Genomic DNA, 20,189 nt, shown 5'->3' on the forward strand with positions numbered 1-20,189 from the left:
AAGCGGAGAGAACACTAAGTATCTTATCGAAGGTTATGAAATGAAATTGGCCTTCGTAGTTCATGGTGGGCTTAGCAAGTGGGTATTCACAGATGAAAGTATTGTTGCATATGGTGCCAGCACCCTAAAAATTCAATGTGAAAGTGGTACATGTACACACTGGTACACACATACTGAAAACAACTACCCATTATTATGGCAACTTTGATTTTACTTTGAACTTACGAGTGATTGTCAAAAACATCAAAGTTCGAAAGCAGCACAAAATTGGCTGAACAATACGAAATACGCACACTGAAACATGAAGATCTAGTATTTTCTTTTGAACGTGAACTAATGCGTTTTAAACTTAAACTATTCAGTTAATATACACGTATTCTCACCTGCTAATACCAAATGCATGTCCGTATTATTTGATTCATTGATGTGATGATCTTCCTCGTGAAATAATCATAAAAATTGACGCTCAGATTTCGGATCACCATCATGTTTACACCACAGCGGAAACACGTGGCTATTTCAATTCGTATCTCATACAGTGATGATGAGTCGTATTTATTTATAAATGCGAGTTTTTGTATTGTTAAATTTCGTGCCAATATAGATTTAATTAAATTGCAAATTAAGTATACAGTATAACAAGATACAACAATATTAATATCTGATTTTTTTAAAGTAAAGATCAACGTTTAGGGAATCTACAATTTTTATCAACATTGTATAATCATTACATGAAATATACATCATTACATGTTATTGTAGATGAATAAATTAACATTTCACTTCACAAAAGGCAGAACGATAGTATATATTTGTTTTTTGGAATCTATTTTTTTTTTTTTTTGTATTATGCATTTATTTCAGTAAAAAATATATTCTAAATGGTCAAAAACGTCTTATAAAGGAATTTGTTGTTTCGAGTAAGACGCAACAATATCGACCTTGACGTTACATGTAAATATTGACCGATTTTTCCATAAAAACTATGCGAAGGTCACAAATTCAAATTATCGTAATTAAGAAAATACTGAGCGTAATAAGCCCTGTAAGGGCTGGTTGGAAAGGAAATTTTCTCTACTTTTACTAGCTTTAATTTGTTTTCCCTATTTCAACACAGAAATAAACTTAAAACTGAGCTCTGTTAAAACATAACGAATAAAATCGAGAAAAAACACATAAGTGCAAGAAAATTCATGTTTTTAAAATATACTTTAAAGTAACAACAATAATTTTTACATATTTTAAAAGCAGAGAAAATATGCTTTAAAAATATACTATACTTTCCTTATAAAGTTAATCAGGAAAAAAATGTCAATCGTCTGGAAAATCGGCAATTGCTTTGGAAAATTACGCTATTTTCAAAAAGTCACGTTTGCCTTCACAACGTATAAATACCGGCAATCAAGACATAATCTTTTTAGATATTTTAAAAGTAGAGAAAATTTCCAAAAAGATGATATATAGTTTATATACCTTCATGCTACCATAAAATAGATACGGAAATCTTATTTTTGCGAAGTCGTGTTTTAACGCGCCACCGGTCAATTTGACCGATACGGAAGTGAAGGGGTTAAGGATGATAGATAAAGAGTGATACAAAAACAATCCATGCAAACTCTTTTCTCCTTTAACAATCTCAATTTCTGTAGGGAATAAAAACTTTTGTGGCCAAATTCTACGGTGCCTGATGGGGTTTCAAGGTTTGTTACAAAAGGGGGTTTTAAACTCAAAGGTTTTTTTTCCACTTGCCGATGGACAGCTGCAAATTTTGTCCCATACTCAGCACTAACGGCCATTGAGCAGTGAGGTATCCTTTTTCGTGTTGCCACCTACTGCGACATGGGGTCTCGGTTTAATACGATTCATCCGAAGGACCGGTCTCCACGTCCCTCAATTGGATTCGAATCCGCGACGTGAGGATCGACTCCTTACTTCTATTGTAGTATCAAGTTTATCATCAAGTCGAATGCTGACTGACGTTTTCATACCAATTGTTGGACCATTATTTATACACTAAATCGTCTACGGGTTTTTTTCGTTTTCCCATCATAACAAGGAGCGCACAGTTGGTGTGACCGGTTGTTAGGGGATGCTTTATCCTCCATGATACCTGATCCAACCTCTGATGTTTTAGAGGTTCGTGTTTGTTCTGCTCCTCATTTAAATTGTCTGATTGGACTTATGAGCTTGAATACTGTGATCTCTCTCTATATATATATATGTATGTATTTCATAAACTTGTGTGTAAATGGTGATTATAGACGGTGGTCGATTTTTAAAAAAATTATAAACAATCCAATTGTGTGAAGAGGGAATAAAACACGGATCCTTAGAAATTCTTTAGGTGATATCAGGTGCCTAGAAGTTTCCCCTGTTGACGGGTCACACACCTGTATTGATCAGGTAAACGGAATATTCCGTAGACAATTCAGTATAAAAACAAAGGCCTTACAAATGGTTTGAAATAAGTCAGCCAAAACACGACCCAATGATAGGTCATGTGTGCTAACAATGTCATTTTAATCACCATAGAATTTATGAAATGCCATACGTATGTATTGAATGAGTTCTACAGTGAAATACGTCGCATTTTTACGTTCTTTAGTCATAAATATTAACCAAAACCTAAAATATCATGCAATAAATATTCTGTGGATTTTAAGTATGTAAACAAAGTAACGAATATTTGTTCTCCATAAATTTAAAAATGAGCCAAAAACATTAATTGTCAAGGCACTATCCCTTTTAATTCCACACCTTATTAAGATTTAGTTGTGTCATCTTTCTATCCCGCAAGTACTTAAATATTAAGTGGTACTTTCAAGTCAAGTAGTCGCTAATGCTCAACAGGTTTCATTCGCTGATACTATGTTCCATCATTTTAAAGTATTCATTTTCAAGTGTTGTTAACAAGTACGCAGTAAAAATTATTCGGAAATCCCACTTGAAAACATAAATGAACATTATCTACAGCCAAAATTTATGACATGGTCATCATAACATGATTTAAAACTGTCTAAGGATTGTTCTCAGTTATATCGATAAAGAAGCATCATGGAAAACATATTCGAAAATTCAACTCAGGACTATGAAAATTTAACGAACACCTCTACACCTCACGATGGGAATTCAACAACAAAATCATCTGTGGAATTGAATACATTTGAGGTTGTTCTGACCCTCGAGGAACTGAACCAAATTGAGGTTCACAGACGGTTGGCTCCTATGATTTACCTGGGAATCCTCATGCTGCTTGGTGTTCCAGGAAACCTTACAGTGTTGTTCGTCTATTTGTTCAAATTTGGCAGCAGTACCCATAGAACCTTCATTGTGGCTTTGGCCATCATAGACTTGGTGGGGTCCGCGGTTTGTATGCCGTTCGAGATTATCGAAATGAACTTTCAGTACACATTTTACGCAGTTGGAGCATGTAAGTTTTTCCGCTTCAACAATACCTTCGTTGCTTTGACATCTATCTTCGTAATGATTGGATTGTCTGTGGACAGATACAGAAGAGTATGTAAGCCACTCAAAACACAGCTGACTGTGTTTATGGCGAAGATTGTTTGTGCTTTAGCAGTGTTTCTCTCTATTTTGTTCTCATGGCCTATATTATTTTTGCTTGGAACAAGGCGTGTTGAGCTTCCTTATAATGTCACTGGTTACGATTGTTCAACTGACGACAAATATAGAAAGACAATTTACCCAGTTGTTCACAACGGTATTCTTTTCCTTATCTTTGTTTTTGCGATCGTATTTTTGACTGTGATTTATATTCTCATTGGTAGAAAGATCTTCAAGCACATAAGGTTTCGGAACACCTTCAAATCCTCTCAATCGTTGTCTATTTCCTCGAGAAAAACGTCGTCTACTAAAGATCATCACAGTAACGAACAAGAAGGGATTGTTCTTGTGAATGTTAACAATAAAATATCTCCTAGAGAGGAACCGAAGCCCTCAAAAGAAACTGAAAGGAAAAGCTCAAGAAAGCGAAGTGAAACTACACCAGAAGATAATTCCAAGAAAAAAATCACCAGAATTGCCTTTGCTATTTGCCTGGCTTTCATTTTAAGCTATCTTCCACACCTAGTAATCACTGTGTGGACGGCCGTTAAGGGCGGGTTTATCGTCAAACCGGGACCAGTAGCCTCAGCAGTGTTGCCTATAGTGACGAGGTCCATTTTCATCAATAACATTGTGAACCCTTTCATTTACGGTTTTCTTGATAAACGATTCAGGAGAATTGTTCTCAGTAGTGTATGCAAGAAATATAAAAAGTGATACATTGTAGAAAAATGAAAAGGGGATTCTAATTTGCTGTGTCGATCGAAAATTTAGGAACATATTTCTGCCCCTATTATGTTTACTCATTTTTAGTCCTATTTGTATTATTATTATTGATCTCACTATCTCAAATAAAACTAAATTGACAGAGACACTATAAGTGTTCGATTAATATGTTGATGAATATATTGTATATGGATGTCTATCTAAAAGAATTGTACTTTCGTCAGAGTAAAGTCATGAGACCAGACCTTGGGGAATTCGTTTTAGAATGACCTCTTTTGTGGTGTTTGACTTTAAGTTAATGCTCTAAAGAAGTACTACTATTCTTTTGTTGAATTTCTCGTTGATCATCTCGAGAGTTACTTTACCATCCCAGATGAAACACCAAGATGTGTGAGACTTTTTAAATTAAGACAAAGAACCCATTGAATCTAATGGGTGTCAGGTTGTCCTGCAGGTCGGAACGGGTTGTTAGCTAACTTTCCGTTGTTTGCTTGATTAATTGTATGCTATTTTATATCACTTATGATGGTCTGTACATGCAACAATATCTATTTATGAAATTTCACAAAATAAGAATTTAGTATGTTGTGAATAATTACTGATGAAATGAAAAAATATGGAACTGTCACAACAAAACAGCACCGAGTGGGAAAGGCTAGATCTGTCCCCACTTGTAAATTAACCCAAACTGCTTAATGTATATAAACATGTAGTGTACATGTATATACACAGTTAAATATATAGACCACTAGTATTTAAATGTATTTTATGTAAAGTACGTAAACATTACTTATATTGTCATTGTATTTTTCCGTATTTGAAAAGATCGAATCTATTGTGTAGCATTTAGAGCGTTTTGATCATAAAATTACAAAAAGGAAACTTGAAAGGCAAGAAAAAATTACTTTAAAAACATACAGTTGTACCATGCACAAACAATCAAAAAAATAGTGTCCTGTTATACATCAAAAAAGTTTTACATTGTAAGCATTCCTTCAATGGAGGAAATTGAAATTTGATACAGATTAAACATTACCTTTCAACAAATCATATTTGCCTGAGGTTAATCCATTGTGTCATCCTATCACACCCTTATATACATATTCTGTAAAAGTGAAAACGCTTTTTCTTTGCTAATACATGGTTATCGGTGGTACTTTTTTATTCTTAGAATATACGCGTTTGTTCGAAGTGATTGATAAAAAACGGGTATATTTAAACTTTGAAAAACTACCAAGTCCTTATTAAAGTGTAAAACAGAAGGAATTTTTAGTTCAGTTTTTAAAGTGTAAATTTTACAGATTTAAAGTGTAAAATTTACAGATTAAAATTAGAAAAAAAAAAGTAAAGTGTGCAGTGGAAGGTAAAATGAAAAGCTTTTTCTTTGAAGACTGCTGTATTTTCCGCAAATAACACTTGGTCGACTACTTGGTCGCAAATTTTAATATGAACAAAAACGGAATTTCAACTAAATACAATACAACGTTGATGGTCGTTTCAAAGGATTATGACATACATTTCACTACGATGTTACCACCCATGGAAACAACAAATTTTGGAAAGGAACTTTCACTTGAGGAACTGAACCAAATTGAGGTCCAGAGACGCTTAGCTCCTATGATTTACCTAGGAATCCTGACTCTGCTTGGTGTTCCAGGAAACCTTACCGTGTTGTTCGTCTATTTGTTCAAATTTGGCAGCAGTACCCATAGAACCTTCATTGTGGCTTTGGCGATCATAGACTTGGTGGGGTCCGCGGTTTGTATGCCGTTTGAGATTATCGAAATGAACTTTCAGTACACATTCTATGCAGTTGGAGCGTGCAAGTTTTTCAGATTCAATAATACCGTCGTCGCTCTGACTTCCATTTTCTTCATAATTGGATTATCATTTGACAGATACAGGAGAGTATGCAAGCCGCTCAAAACTCAGATGACAGTTCTGAAGGCAAAATCTTTCTGTTTCGTTGCTGTAATAATAGCTATTTTGTTTTCTTCGCCGGTTTTCTTTTTGATAGGAACAAGGCGCGTTCAGCTTCCACACAATGTGACGGGTTACGACTGTTCAACAGACGACAAATATAAAAACACAATTTACCCTGTAGTTCTCAATGGGGTACTTTTTCTCTTCTTTGTTTTTGCGATCATATTTCTGAGTGTGATTTACATTCTAATCGGTAAAAAGATCTTCAAACACGTTAAATTCCATACCTCAGTCGCATCTACCAACTCGTCTTCAATTTCGTCAAAGAAAACCTCTTCTACCTCACTGCAAAGCAACGGACAAGAAGCCATTGTTCTGGAAAATATCTCCAACATGGCGTCACAGTCTGAGGACCTCGCAACCAAACACTCGAAGCAAAATCATACACAAAAACAAGGTCAAATTAAAGAAGAGCCTAGATCAAAGACCAGAATCACCAGGATTGCCTTTGCTATTTGCCTGGCTTTCATTTTAAGCTATCTTCCACACTTAATAATCAGTATATGGACGGCCATTAAGGGCGGGTTTATCGCCAAACCAGGATCAGTAGCTTCAGCAATGCTACCTATAGTGACGAGGTCCATTTTCATTAACAACGTAGTCAATCCCTTTATCTACGGCTTTCTAGACAGGCGCTTCAAGAGAATAGTTCTAAAAAGTCTTTGTAAGAAAAGAAAATGGAATATAGGGAGTTCTCTTTGAAATGTTATTTTGGGGTTGAGAAATTTATTCTGATACATGTATTATGTGTGATTATACTTCAGCATTGAATTGTAAATTTTGAACAAGAGCAGTTGTCCTGGCAAATTGAATAATGTACATTAGCTTGGTATGACATTTCGTTTGCTTAATTTACAATGTCTTTTTTGATTGGATGCACGGCGCTGCTGAAGGGCCAGGTGAAAAAATATTTTTGTTCGGACGAATAAAAAATTCGTTCGGAAATATTAGTTATTTGTTCGAACAAATTAGGTATTTAATCGGACGAATTAAATATTTGTTCAGACAAATTCGAAATTCGTCCGGACGAATTAGAAATTCGTTCAGACGAATAAGATATTTGTTCGAACGAATTAGAAATTCGTTCTGACAAATTAGTTATTTGTTCAGACAAATTAGTTATTTGTTTTTAGCGTAAATGGTGAGAGAGTTTACATGGAAAATTTAACAGTTATTTGAATTAAATAAAAGTTTTTAAAAAATCTATACTTTATATTTAATTACCAGGGTTAGTCAGCATAAATAAAGTACACTTTTAGACGGTCAAGAAAAACTCACAAGGAAGTTTAAATTGTCAAATCACGCATATTATTTACTTACTCTTTCCGGCAAACTGAGCACAAACTAAAGATAAACAGAATTTGAATAAACTACAATCTACACTTCCTGTCTTTTTGTTTTGTTTTTTTTGACAATAATTTTAATGGTTGTTCGTATATAAAAAAAACTCTAAACGCCCATAGTGGCTCATATTATCCACAGGGGTCATGATTTGGACACTTTTGAGTCAACACTCCTTGAAGATGCTTCCAGCTACTTGACGTGACCTTGCTGTTCTTGAGAAAAGAATTTTAACGTTTTTTCTATTAATATGTTTTTCTTTGTAAAACATTGATCGCCCAAAGTGGTCCCACCCTACTCCCGCAGGCACGTAGCAACAGGGGGGTCCAGGAGAGGGGGAGGGGGCTTGCCCCCACCCACTTTTTTCCCCAGCATTACTTTTACTATTGAAAATGTTCATTGAAAGGAAGTGATATCAAGGAAATGTACTATTGTATGCCAAAAAATTGGTACAGAAAGAAGTTGGCCTTGAAAAAAGTTGCCCTCTACCCCCCACCCCCCACCCACCCCCACGAAATAGGATTTTTGTGTTTGGGCAATTTCCTTTTTTTTTTTTTTGCTTGTCAACCTTTTCAGGTAAGTGAAAAAAAAATCTCCCTGGCTGCCGCCCACCCCCCACTTTCAAAAATGATGCTACGTCACTCCCGGAATTATGATTTGAACAAAGCTGAATCTATAGTATCTGAGGATGCTGCCAAATAAATTTGACAAATCTTGGCCTTATTGTTCTTGAACAGAAGTGTTTTAAAGATTTTTTCTAATATGTAAAACGTTGATCGCCCAAAGTAGCCCATACTATCCCAGTGAATCATAATTCGGACAAATTTGAATTTTCACTTGTCCCGAGGATGCTTTCTTGTTTAGCGGTATATAAGCAATATATTATTTTGCTATTCGTAAAACCGGATTTTTAAAGATATTTCCGAAGGGTTTCTTGGTAAATTAAACGTTGATCACCAAAAGTAGCCAAAACTATCCTGGTTCTTCACTGCCATAGAAATCTTTCACGCATGTTTCAACTTTCTGGGCCAGTTGTTCCTGAGATTTAAATACTATCCAATTTTCATATTTCTTAATATCTCCCCCTGGAAGGAGACGCGGCCCTTCATTTCAACCAAAATTTAATCCTAACTAGAGCAAAGCTCGTTGCAAAGCAACGAGAAGGTCTTCCGTCCTGTTTGTCCGGAAGTAACTTTCATTTTTACAAAAATGAGTAATAGCGTCCTAAAATTGTTTAAATCCTCTAAATCTATGTCATTTAATGTAAAAATCAGCCATTTTTTGTTACTTCCGGTTTGACCAGAAGTGACGACGACGGAAGGAAAATTAATTTTTTTGCTCCCAGTGACAGATGTTACCCAAAAACTTGTCAAGAATGGCAAAATATGCGTTTTCCGACTACTTCCGGTTTGGCCGGAAGTTACGTCACCGGACGTACTTTGACTTTAAGCTTGACATTTTGAACAACTTTGCTTCTTTGACGTATTACAAATTCTCAATACTTTTTGAGATATAAAGGAAAAATTTTGGCCCCTCTTGGCCCTTAATTTTAGGGGCCAGCCCTTTTTCTGAGGTATCATTTGAAAGATCTTCTAATTCTGCACAAATTATGTTATATATATTTTAACAAAATGTTTTTAGTTTAGAAGATAAAAAGCAAAATATGAGTAATTTTTGGCTCTTTTAAGCGTTCTAATTTTTGACCCTATATAGCGCCATGTTGAATAGAGAAATCGAAAAACAAAAACCGATGTGCACAACTTCAATCCTTCTATTATCTAAAATCAGTAAAATTTTTGCTCCAGCTTTAGCCGTCTCTGAGCCTTTGTCTGGAAAGGAAAGCCTATAAATTTTCGTTTAAAGGGAAATAACTCAAAACCGGAAGTGACTTTTTGAAATTTTTGACAGCACTTTGATAGAGTTTAGTAACGTCTAGTACCTCTGAAAACTTGAGCGAAATCAATTGAGAACTGAGTGAGATATGATGCTTCAAAGTTGGCGTCTAGGAAGTAGAAGAAAAAAAAAGAATAATAATCTTTACCAACAGAATCAGTAGAAGGTCTTCCGTTGGAAAACGGAAGACCTTAATAGCACACAGGCACCTGATATTACTTATTTTTTCTTTTAATAAAAAAATATAACCCCTACATATTAAAAGAAAAATAAGTAAACTTCAGGTACCTGTATGTCTTTGATATCATGATATTAACTTTTCACATTCTTATATCTTCTTCACAAAAACCACTGGACCAATTTCAACAAAACTTGGCAGAGTATCCTCGGGTAAAGGGCATTCAAGGTTGTTCAAATGAAGAACCATATTGACTAATGTCTTCCAAGGAAAGATAACTAAGAAACAGTGCAACTTGGGTGGGGGTACTAGTATTCAAAATAATTCTTAAGAACCATTGGACCAGAATTGATAAAACTTAGGGGAAAGCTTCCTGACAAAATATACCTTCAAGTTCATTCAAATCATAATCTCTGGGGTTAGGATGAAGCCACAGTGGGCAATCAAATGTTTTAAAACCCTTCTCAAGAACAGAAAAGCCATAATATGTGATATTTTAAAAGAAACACCCCATGTTGTGTAGATCAAGAATGTTCAAATCATGACTACCTGGGCTAGGGAGGGGGTCATAATGAGTGAACAAAGATTTACATAGAATTATATTGGGAAAATCTTCTCAAGAACACAAAGCTATGATTGGTGATTATACCTATATAAAAGCATCCTCAAGTAGTGTAAAGTTTATGCAAATTACCACCCCTGGGAGTTGGGAAGGGCCACAATGAGTGATCAAATCAAGTCCTTCCCCATCTTTCTCAGGGAGAGGGGATTGTATATATGTGATCACTTTTATACTTAGTTAACTTTTTCAATACATCTTTCTCAGGGAGAGGGGGTTGTATATATGTGATCACTTTTATACTTAGTTAACCTTTTCAATACTAAACGATTTCTGCCTTTTTCTAGCCAGTGTATTCAGGTGAGTGATGTAACCCATGGGCCTCTTGTTTTAATCTGAAATACAGTGTGTTAAGAAATCAATAAGTTTAGAAAAGTAATCATGATTTTATAAATTACTTTCTAAAATGAAAGTAATGGTAATGGTCATACGTGGAAAAATTTACATGTTCAAGTAATTTCATGCATTTCAGACCCCCGGTCTGCACAAGTGACACGAGATGATAAAAAAAATTCCTGACACAAAGCAAGAATTAACAAAAGGTTTGCATTTAACATGCATGTTTCTCAATCCAATCATTTGAAAAAGTGTGCAGATAATATAATACACCATATAGATGACTTCCAAAAGCAATAGAGATGTATTGATTTTTGTCTTTAAAAATTAGTTATCATCCTTTTTTTCAAATTAAATTATTTAATTTTTAATTTTAAGAAGTATACTATTTCTCAAAAACAGCAGAACTTATTTTTCGTTAAATACAAAAATATTCTCTCTCTCTCTCACTCTTTTTTTTTTTTTTTTTTTTTTTTTAAAAAATATTTACATAAATAATTATATATTAAAAAACGGTATGTATTATAAAATAAAAACAATGTATTTTGTAATAATATATACATTCATTTTAAGCTCTGAAATGTAAAGAAAAAATGCCAGTGTCAAGTAATTCCCGACAAAATGTAGAGTTATGTCACATCACACAGTATGAAAATGCATGAAACAACATAAAGCAATGCAATTAATTACAATTTGATGCACAAAATAAATATCTCATGAATATTTAACACAAGTCATCAATGACCAATCAAAGTTCATCTTTCATACTTTCTTCAGGATTTTGTGAGTTCATCTCTACATCAATCTGACTGGCTGTTACATCCTGTGACATTGCTTCCTCTTCTGAACCTTTCTCTGTAGAGGCCATGTTTTCTGAGTTTTCTGTCTTTTCTTTCTTCTCCTCTGAAGGTTCTGTCATCTCTTTGTATTTCTCAGTCAAAAATTTGAAAATGGAAGGCATGCTGCTGTAGCTTGTGTATTCATGTTTGTCTGTACCTGAATGGAACAATTATTTCCATCATTTAATTTAAATAAAGATTTGACTGAATAAATATTGTGATATGTATGGCATATCAGCTCCTCTCTTTTATGTAGTACATTGTATAATTAAATCTACAGTAAAAATTTAATTCTAGAGAAAACTTAAAAAGAATTGAAGGACACATATATGTAGAGACAAGTACAATTTATTGAAAAGTGCAGAACTCATTAATTAACCCAAAGAAATAACTGATTACAGAATTTTACCTGCTGCCACCGTGGGACAGAAATCTGACTGGCTCTCTAGGGGAGTGTCTAACTCGTCCAGACATGAGGCCCAGTTCTTACCACGCTGTAAATGTCAAAGAAATCAGAAGTCAGCAAGTTACCAAGATGACAATGAGTAGTTTTAAAGAAAAACACTTAAAAGTGCTTTCCGTTTATTTTCTGTTAGAATGTAAATATCATCTTTTTTTTTTCAAAAAATGAATTTTAAATCAAACTAATCCTAATATTGTCTTCTATGTAACTGTGATTTCTGTGGAATCTATATCAAATACTATTATATAATTTTCAAATCTTAGGGAACTTTATTTCCAAAGTCTTACCTGTCTGTAGAACTCGATGACCCGTTCATCTCCGTTCTGATGACTAAAGCTGTGGACTGAGTCTGTCAGGGCCACAGCAAACACTCGCTTAGAAAACTCATCTATGTGGTTAATAGCCTGAATAGATAGAGATGGTGTAAATGATTTACATCATTCTGAAGTTTTTCATAAAATATTTATCCCAGCCAATTGAGTTGAGTTCATCGAGATGTTCAAGTATTACATGTATAAGCCTTAAGGAACATTCAACAAACTTTAATAGAATAATTATTGTTAATATTAATTCAAAATTATACTATGTGTAACTTTTTATATACCATATCTTAAAATAATGGATACAGAAGTTTCAACAGTGAACTTGTGTCATGCGGGATTTTTTTTTCTTCTTCACACAATTATGGCTTAGGAGAAATAAGAGATTTCTTTTTTTTTGTGAAAGTTTTTAGATCATTTATGTGAAAGATTGAAATGGAGTTTAACCTTTATTTTATGACACAAGTTATCCATCTAGTTCATGTACACTTTACATGACCGAACCACTCACTTGCTAGACAGGGTTGGTCAGAAGTGCCTTAAATACAGGTAATGTCAATTAAATCCCTGTTTTCTTTGTCTCTCTCAATAATCTACCCTTTCCAAATCAATTTACAATAACAAGTTTGAATATTATTTTCAGTAAATATTAAATTTCTACCAGATCAAGTGTGACAACTCCGCCGTAACTGTGAGCCACTATCCCTATGGCACTAGCTTTAGATTTCTGTACAAAATTTTTCCATACACATTCCATGTGATCCTCTGGACTTTCACTGCACTGTCAAGGAAAAATACACGTATAAGCAGTGGTATATGCAATTTACTTTAATACGTTTATTATAATATCCATACGGGTAGATTAGTCAACGTATACCATATTTATGCAAATGGTTTATAGTCTTTGAACTGACCGGTTGTGAAGTGATCTAATTGGGAAACAATGCTCATGCAGTGGTAATTCTGAGTTTACAAAATGTACTTCATATAATGTTTTATGCTTCCATGGTTGAAGCCTTCATTGCTAGCAAAAGGCTAATGACCATTTTACTTTCACTTGTAGAATGGATACCAGCCATACCCTGGCAATAGGTTGAAGAATAACTGAGAATAAGAATGGTATGAAAGACTATTGGACAATGCACAAATGTGAAATGGATATTTTGAACTTGCAAAAGGAAATTTTTAATATTTTTGTTTCAATAAGCCTTTGTTGTCTTGTTTATTCCAATAAAGACTATAAAATACAACAGTTGTGAACCTTGAGCCGAGGATGTTTATTTGATTTGATTTTGAGCTGTGTTCACTATAGAAATTTGTTATATTTTATCAGTAAATATCAAACTCAATTTTTGAACTTAAAGTTTAAGATTGTAGAATTTTGCACAAATTTTTGCTGCTTGGAAATGTGAAATCTACAAGTCGAGCAACTGGGAAAAATGCATTAAAGGGAGCAAACTCTTGCTTGATTTGTTATGCATTAGATGAATGTTTAATTGCATGTCTCACCCTGATTTCCTCACCATCGTTGTCATCGTTAGCTTTGTTATAATTAGTGTTGGCTACAATTACTCCATATCCCTCCTTGATTCCCCAGTCAATGAAAGGAAGCTGTGTCCCCGAGTCCAGACAATCATTAATGATCAGTCTGTAAAATATCACAAATTCTGAAATACTTTTTTTTCATATATCTAAGCAGCTAATGTTCAACAATTTATTTGCTGAATTTAATAGGGGCACAGAGCACCTAATAATTTAAGGTAGACTTGAATAGGTCAAAATAAATATGATCTCATGATCTCAACAAACATTTATAACAGCTGAATTGTACAACATCCTGAAATTGATTATTTTGTTTACCAGTAAATATGACTGTAAAATGAAACAAGAGGCCCACGGGCCTTATAGGTCACCTGAGTATCATGTAACAACTTTCCAGCGATTGTATTTGGTTCATGTTTTAAGCCAAAAGCCATGAAATTCACAAATTTTGAAAGAGGCACCATTGCTTATCAAAGGGCAGATTTCAAAGCATTAATTTATTTTTAGTCAAAGTACCCCCTTGGTACCCCTGACCCAGCACTCCTGAAATTATCTATTTTGAAAGAGGACCCTTTCTTCATTATAAGGCCAGCATTTTTTTTTATGTTTAGGTTTGAGTTATGAACATGAGAATAAAAAAGTCCCGAAGGAAAAGGAAATAAATTTTTTTGATAAATCAATTATTAACATTTGTACATTCTTTTTTTATGCTATCCTAATAGGCTCTTTACGACTGGACACATAATGCTTACAAATAGGAAAGTAGAACATTTAATTGCTTATTTCATCATCTGCCAGTTTGGGCCAGTTATATAAATTTTGTGATGTTGATCAAAATATATTTTTAAAAATCAGTTCTTTAAAAGTCTTTCAATACATCTTCATTTTCTTAATATGTGTTAGGTGAATGTGTAGACATTGTTCTAAAATTTACTTGATGCCTAAAATTATAATTCCTATCATAAAACAGACAGGAAGTATTGGGGAGTAGGGTCAACATTTTTTCAATTAAGTGTAAAATAATTTTTCTGGCTGATACAAATGATACTACATATATTTGTATATTCTTGCCTTTTAATAGTTGAATTCTTTTTTATTTCTTCACTTCAGGTTATTGTTTATTTCTTCCTCAAATGGACTTCACTTCTCCCATAGTTTTATTCATTACATCTGATGCATAAGCAACAATTTTCTGAAGAATGATGCTTAGACTGTAAGCTATAACAGAGACCTAAACAATGTCCCTGGCAATATGTAATAGCTACCACGGGCAGTTTAAAACCTGGGGGAGGAAAATAATTTACAGTTACTTTTGAAACGAATACATAATTATCTCACCAGCATGTCATTGTGCAACAAAGTCGTCAGCATTTTATTTGTCCTTTGAACGGGTGAAACGTTTTGAATGGCACTCTTATCGATGAATTTTACACTAAACCATGCCAAATTCTTGGATCTAGCTTTATTTACCCGCCGTTTCAGGTCTAAAAACCGGAAGTGCGAGTTCGTAAACTTGAAATCTCGATCCCGACTCAAATTTGACATCCGAAAGAATTTTTTTTTTTTTTTTTTTTCTAAAAGTTCAAAACCTTGAGCGGGGAGTTTGTAAAACTGAAAATAAAATAAATCCTGGCCCCAGATATGTAATTAGATCATTAGCATATTAACCAAGAGCAAAGGATAAGATGTTCAAAGAATTCATACATTTCACTATATAATCATTAGAGCCCCACCCTAAAACAAGAACCACTGACCCTGGGGCCATAAAATTCACAATTTTGGTAGAGGCACTCTTGCTTATCATAACTATGTTCTTAGTTAGTTTATTTAATACCCAGGAGCAGAGAACAAGATTTTCAAAGAATTAATGTATTTTCACTATATAATCACTAGAGCCCCGCCCTAACACCAGAACCCTGACCCTGGGGCCATAAAATTCACAATTTTGGTAGAGGCACTCTTGCTCATCATAACTATGTACTTAGTTGGTTTATTTAATACCCAGGAGCAGAGAAGAAGATTTTCAAAGAAATAATGCATTTTCACTACCTACTTATTTAGCCCCGCCCTAGCACTAGAACCCCTGACCCCAGGGCCATGAATTTCACAATTTTGGTAGAGGACTTATTGCTGATTACAATCATGCAAACAGTTTGACTGCTTGATGTCCAGGAGTAAAGAAGAAGATTTTTAAAGATTGCACTAATTTTAGTGGTTTTGGCCCCACCCCTCAGGCCCCAGGGGGGCAGGGATCATGAAATTCACAATTTTTGTTCCCCTTCACCCATAGATGCTTTGTACCAAATTTAGTTGAAATTGGTTCAGTGGTTGCAGAGAAGAAGCTGAAAATGTTCAAATGTTAACGCACGACGAACGACGCACGACGCACGACGAACGACGACGGACGAAAACAGATAGCAATAGGTCACCTGAGTTTACTCAGGTGACCTAAAGATGGAGGGATCCTGAAGAATCAGGGAAATGTTTCAGCAATTCCCTATGAAATGTAACCTGACCCCTAACCTACCTCCTGGCCCACTGTCCTGCTCTTACCACTCCGTTGCCATGAATCAGGATCAGAAGTTTGTCTTTGTCGAGGGCATCCTCAGACATGTAGAAGAAAGAAGTGGGCTCATCAGGCTCCGCATCCACCTGTACACAACACAGAAAATACAGTAGGTAGAAGTAATCTGATTGTCAAAGGAATAATGGACAATGCTTAATATGCTCTCAACCGAAGATTGCTAAACAGTCATCTTTCACCAATTTTATATCATTTTTTCATACATAAAGATAGTGTGAAAATTTTAACTCAAAACCCCATTTATATTCATGCATTTGGTTGTCATACTCACTGGAATTGTGAATTTCTTTAGATTATGTTTGTCTTCTAGTAATTGATACACATATTCAGTTATTATCTGTAAAGTAAAACAAATCAAAATAAGTCAAATGACCTACACTCAATGATCTGTATCTCTTGACTTCACCATGCAAACTTATCATATTCCTTCTAGACCAAATCATTATAACAAGTGTACCAAAGTGCAACCTTTTATAATCATTTATCTTGCCATCTAATCATATCAAATTTGATATAGCAGCCAAAAAGACTAAAACTTAAGTCTATATAAAATATTTATGTTAATTAGTCTACTGCATTTATTTCTAAATAATATTCTTACATTGCCTAAAGCTTCATATCTCTTCTGGTTGAATTTATGATTGTCTTCATCCACTACAAATTTGAACGGCTCCTCTGTCTTCACATCTCTCAACTTTCCATCTGAAGAAAAATTAAAAGCTATATAGGGAGAAAAAGTTGATGATATCAAAATACATTTAAAACATACCATCATAGTTTACTAGTTACCTTACAATACTAATGTTGTATGTATATGAATGAAAACTGAATTTTACAGTAAATATTAGTAATTATTTCAAAATTATTTAACCTAGAATGCTTACAAACATTTAGTATTATTATTTGCAAAACATCTTACTATATAAAGGCACTACTTTTGTGTTCAGTAAAAACACACCTATAACAAAGTGCCAATGACGAACGATTTGCTTTGTTGTAGGCGTAATTTGCTATCTATTTTAAAGTCATGGGGAATTAATGAAAATCACTTTACTTTAAGTGTTAATTCATTATAACCATGTTTGCTATGAGCGTGTTTCAATGTACCTAAAAATTACCTTTGTTAAAGTAGTAGCCAAATTCCTCCAAAGTTTTGGGGAACTGATATTTTCCTATAAAATAAAATTGAACACTTCAAACATTACATCTTCTTAGTGGCTTTTGGTCACATACATCATTGATGGTTTCAGAAAAAGGTTTCAATTCTCAAAGATAAGAATCTACAAAAACTTTTACACGATGAAAAGAAAATTAAGCCCCCCTTCCACTCCAGTTGGTAGTAGGTAAATTTCTATGGCATACACTTTATACTGAATTCTTTATAAACTGATTTCAATTTAATATTTATGTACACTGACTTTATGCTCATAATAAAGTAAAACTGGCTTTCATCTACACTAAAAAATAAATTTCAAAAATCATAAAAATACTAAATCAAAATGCTTTCCTACCATCATCTTCTTTTGCGTCAGCCATCAGGAATGCCTTCAGCTGCAAATGGAGAAAAATAGATATTTCAATCGTCATATCTGTTTTTTCTTGATAGATTATTTTCATATTTTGAATATAACTATTATGAATCTGTGGAGCATTAATGAATTAATATTCACTCTCTCCCTTTGATAAAGTGCATATCTACTATCATTCCAGTACATGTAACAGTGTGTCACTTTGCTAGATTAAGCAGGATAATAAAAGTTGATTACTAAGCAACTGGATGTTTGATTTCAATGAAAGTGATTCGACTTTGCATATGAAATACATAACCCAACAATACCACTTACAATACTGACCAATCGTATTGATTGATGCATTCACGAGAATGCTGTAAACAATAACCGCTTGTGGACAGGCAAAGCAATTTTAATCCTTAAAAAGATTATATTGATCACTATATAGTATAATAGTAGCAGAGTATAACCTTACTTCTTTCATCCTTTTAATTTTCTCATACGTATTAACTCCATTCGGTCAAATCACAACAAAGATTTGACACGTGCTATTATGAGGACGGAAAACAGGCTTTGACTGAAAACGTTACTGCTGACATAAATACCGCATTGGTAAATAATCATTCAATATGCTTGGCCAGTGTTGTCGGGATATTGTTGGATTCTGTATTTCATATGCAAAGTAGCATTGATTTCATTCAAATTAAACATCCAAACTATGTTTCATATGGTAATCATTTTGTGAAATTTTGCTACGGTCGATCAAGCAAAGTGACAAGCTGTTATTGGAATGATAGTAAAACATTTTTTTTGAAAATTTCTTGCATTCCACAGTTGACAAATTTATCATTATTACTCATTTCAAATGAAGATAATATCAGTTTGCTCTTTGATCCCTTAAGCAAATTTCATTCAATATTTGTGGGTTTTAGCTTTTCTCTTTTTGAGAAGCACCAATCAAATTAAATCTTTCATAAATAGTTAAATGTAAACAGAAAGGATTCAGCTGAAATCTCAAATGCATTAAATACAAGTTGATTATCATAGAATGGCATAATGTGATTGTTGAGAGATAAGAAAAGAAATCAAGATTTGTCATTTTCTGAAAGACCCCACTGCAGTAAGCCCACGATCATTGAATTAAATCTGCCAAGGGTCCAACGGCAACATGTTGACTCCAGCCTCCTGGCATTGCAAGGATGCTAAATGAGTAACTCACTTTAGCCAAACAAATAGTAACAGTTGTATAATGAGCCATGTACCTTTCTGAAGAAATTTCCCATTGGACCTAGAATTGAGACATGGGTTACTGCATGGTATCCCCACTGATGGTATAGGAACTTAGGTCTAAAAAATTAATTTACCTCCCATATAAATTTGGTACATATTGAATTCATTGTTAGCAATAATTCATTAAAGTTTTCGTCTTGACAGTACAAGTAACCTAAAAATTTGTACACTTGTAAACTGAAGTCATTTCTTGCAATGTTTTTAAGGAATATGGCATATAGACATGATTTAAAACTTGATTAAACAAGTACACTGCAGACCATCTTCTCAAAATGTATTAAAATAAAATTAAGTTCTTGACTGGTTGTCATGTTCAAGGAATAGAACTATAACAACTATTCGTATTTATTTAAAAAAAAAAAAAAGTCACATAAAACACTGGTTGGCATCACATATGCAGCAGAAGTAACAGCTGTTTTTAAGTTTTATCACTTACATTAAAGGTGAAGAAAATAAGGATGCCTGCTTCAAAATGCCTGTAATATGCTTTCATGGAAAAAGAAACTCAGATTTCTGGAAATCCATAACCACGACGAATATTTAGTCTACTTTCTTTTTTGCGTTTCCTAGACATAAGGTAGACAACTCTTGATAAAATAGAAAAGTAGATCGTACCTGGACTTATTCTGCAAGGCGTTTGTCAGAAGGTCTCGGGTTAGCTTTCCATCACGTTACACACTGATCATTTCTACAAGCATGATTAGAGCGCTGTTTCAAACCCCTCCTACATTATTAATTGTTCCCGGCTTTCAAACATTGAAAATCAAAGTAAGAAATCAAAGATTCAGGATAAAGGTTTTGTCATGTTAGTCCGTCTGTCTGTCTGTCTGTTGATATGTTAATTGTCTGCAAAAACTAAATTAACCTCATGCAATATGCCAATTAATATTAATAACTTTTGCTTGATTGATTGTATGTTAATTGTTTTAGGTTAATTCCTGTTAATATTAAGAATTTTTCATTCATACATAGAGTTGTCATGTACCATATACTGGTGAAG

The 20,189-nt window shown here is 33.9% G+C and overlaps 3 protein-coding genes across 4 annotated transcripts; 2 read left to right on the forward strand and 1 right to left on the reverse strand.

The window, feature by feature from the left end:
- The first annotated feature begins 2,871 nt into the window (after nt 1–2,871).
- LOC134283199 (cholecystokinin receptor type A-like) lies at nt 2,872–4,324 on the forward strand. Its single transcript, XM_062765648.1, has one exon. The coding sequence runs from the start codon at nt 3,055–3,057 to the stop codon at nt 4,279–4,281; it is 1,227 nt and encodes a 408-aa protein (XP_062621632.1). The 5' UTR covers nt 2,872–3,054; the 3' UTR covers nt 4,282–4,324.
- Nucleotides 4,325–5,740: 1,416 nt separating this feature from the next.
- LOC134283197 (cholecystokinin receptor-like) lies at nt 5,741–7,111 on the forward strand. The gene has a single exon (XM_062765646.1). The coding sequence runs from the start codon at nt 5,779–5,781 to the stop codon at nt 6,973–6,975; it is 1,197 nt and encodes a 398-aa protein (XP_062621630.1). The 5' UTR covers nt 5,741–5,778; the 3' UTR covers nt 6,976–7,111.
- A 3,559-nt stretch (nt 7,112–10,670) lies between these two features.
- On the reverse strand, nt 10,671–19,768 carry LOC134283200 (cotranscriptional regulator FAM172A-like). 2 transcript variants are annotated; one of them, XM_062765650.1, is made up of 12 exons: nt 19,626–19,713; nt 19,162–19,246; nt 17,900–17,939; nt 17,507–17,560; nt 16,990–17,090; nt 16,660–16,725; nt 16,332–16,456; nt 13,772–13,910; nt 12,924–13,043; nt 12,230–12,346; nt 11,889–11,973; nt 10,671–11,636 (listed from the first exon to the last, which is right to left on the reverse strand). In XM_062765650.1, the coding sequence occupies exons 2-12, from the start codon at nt 19,180–19,182 to the stop codon at nt 11,389–11,391; spliced, it is 1,116 nt and encodes a 371-aa protein (XP_062621634.1). In that variant the 5' UTR covers nt 19,183–19,246; nt 19,626–19,713; the 3' UTR covers nt 10,671–11,388. The 2 variants fall into 2 exon arrangements, with proteins under 2 accessions (XP_062621634.1, XP_062621633.1); XM_062765649.1 differs by lacking the exon at nt 19,162–19,246 and having other exon boundaries at nt 19,626–19,768.
- Nucleotides 19,769–20,189: the final 421 nt, after the last annotated feature.

This window comes from Saccostrea cucullata, unplaced genomic scaffold (genome assembly GCF_032062105.1).
Source record: "Saccostrea cucullata isolate Sc308-1 unplaced genomic scaffold, CSIRO_AGI_Scuc_v1 ctg1429, whole genome shotgun sequence".
Taxonomy (NCBI): Eukaryota; Metazoa; Mollusca; class Bivalvia; order Ostreida; family Ostreidae; genus Saccostrea; species Saccostrea cuccullata.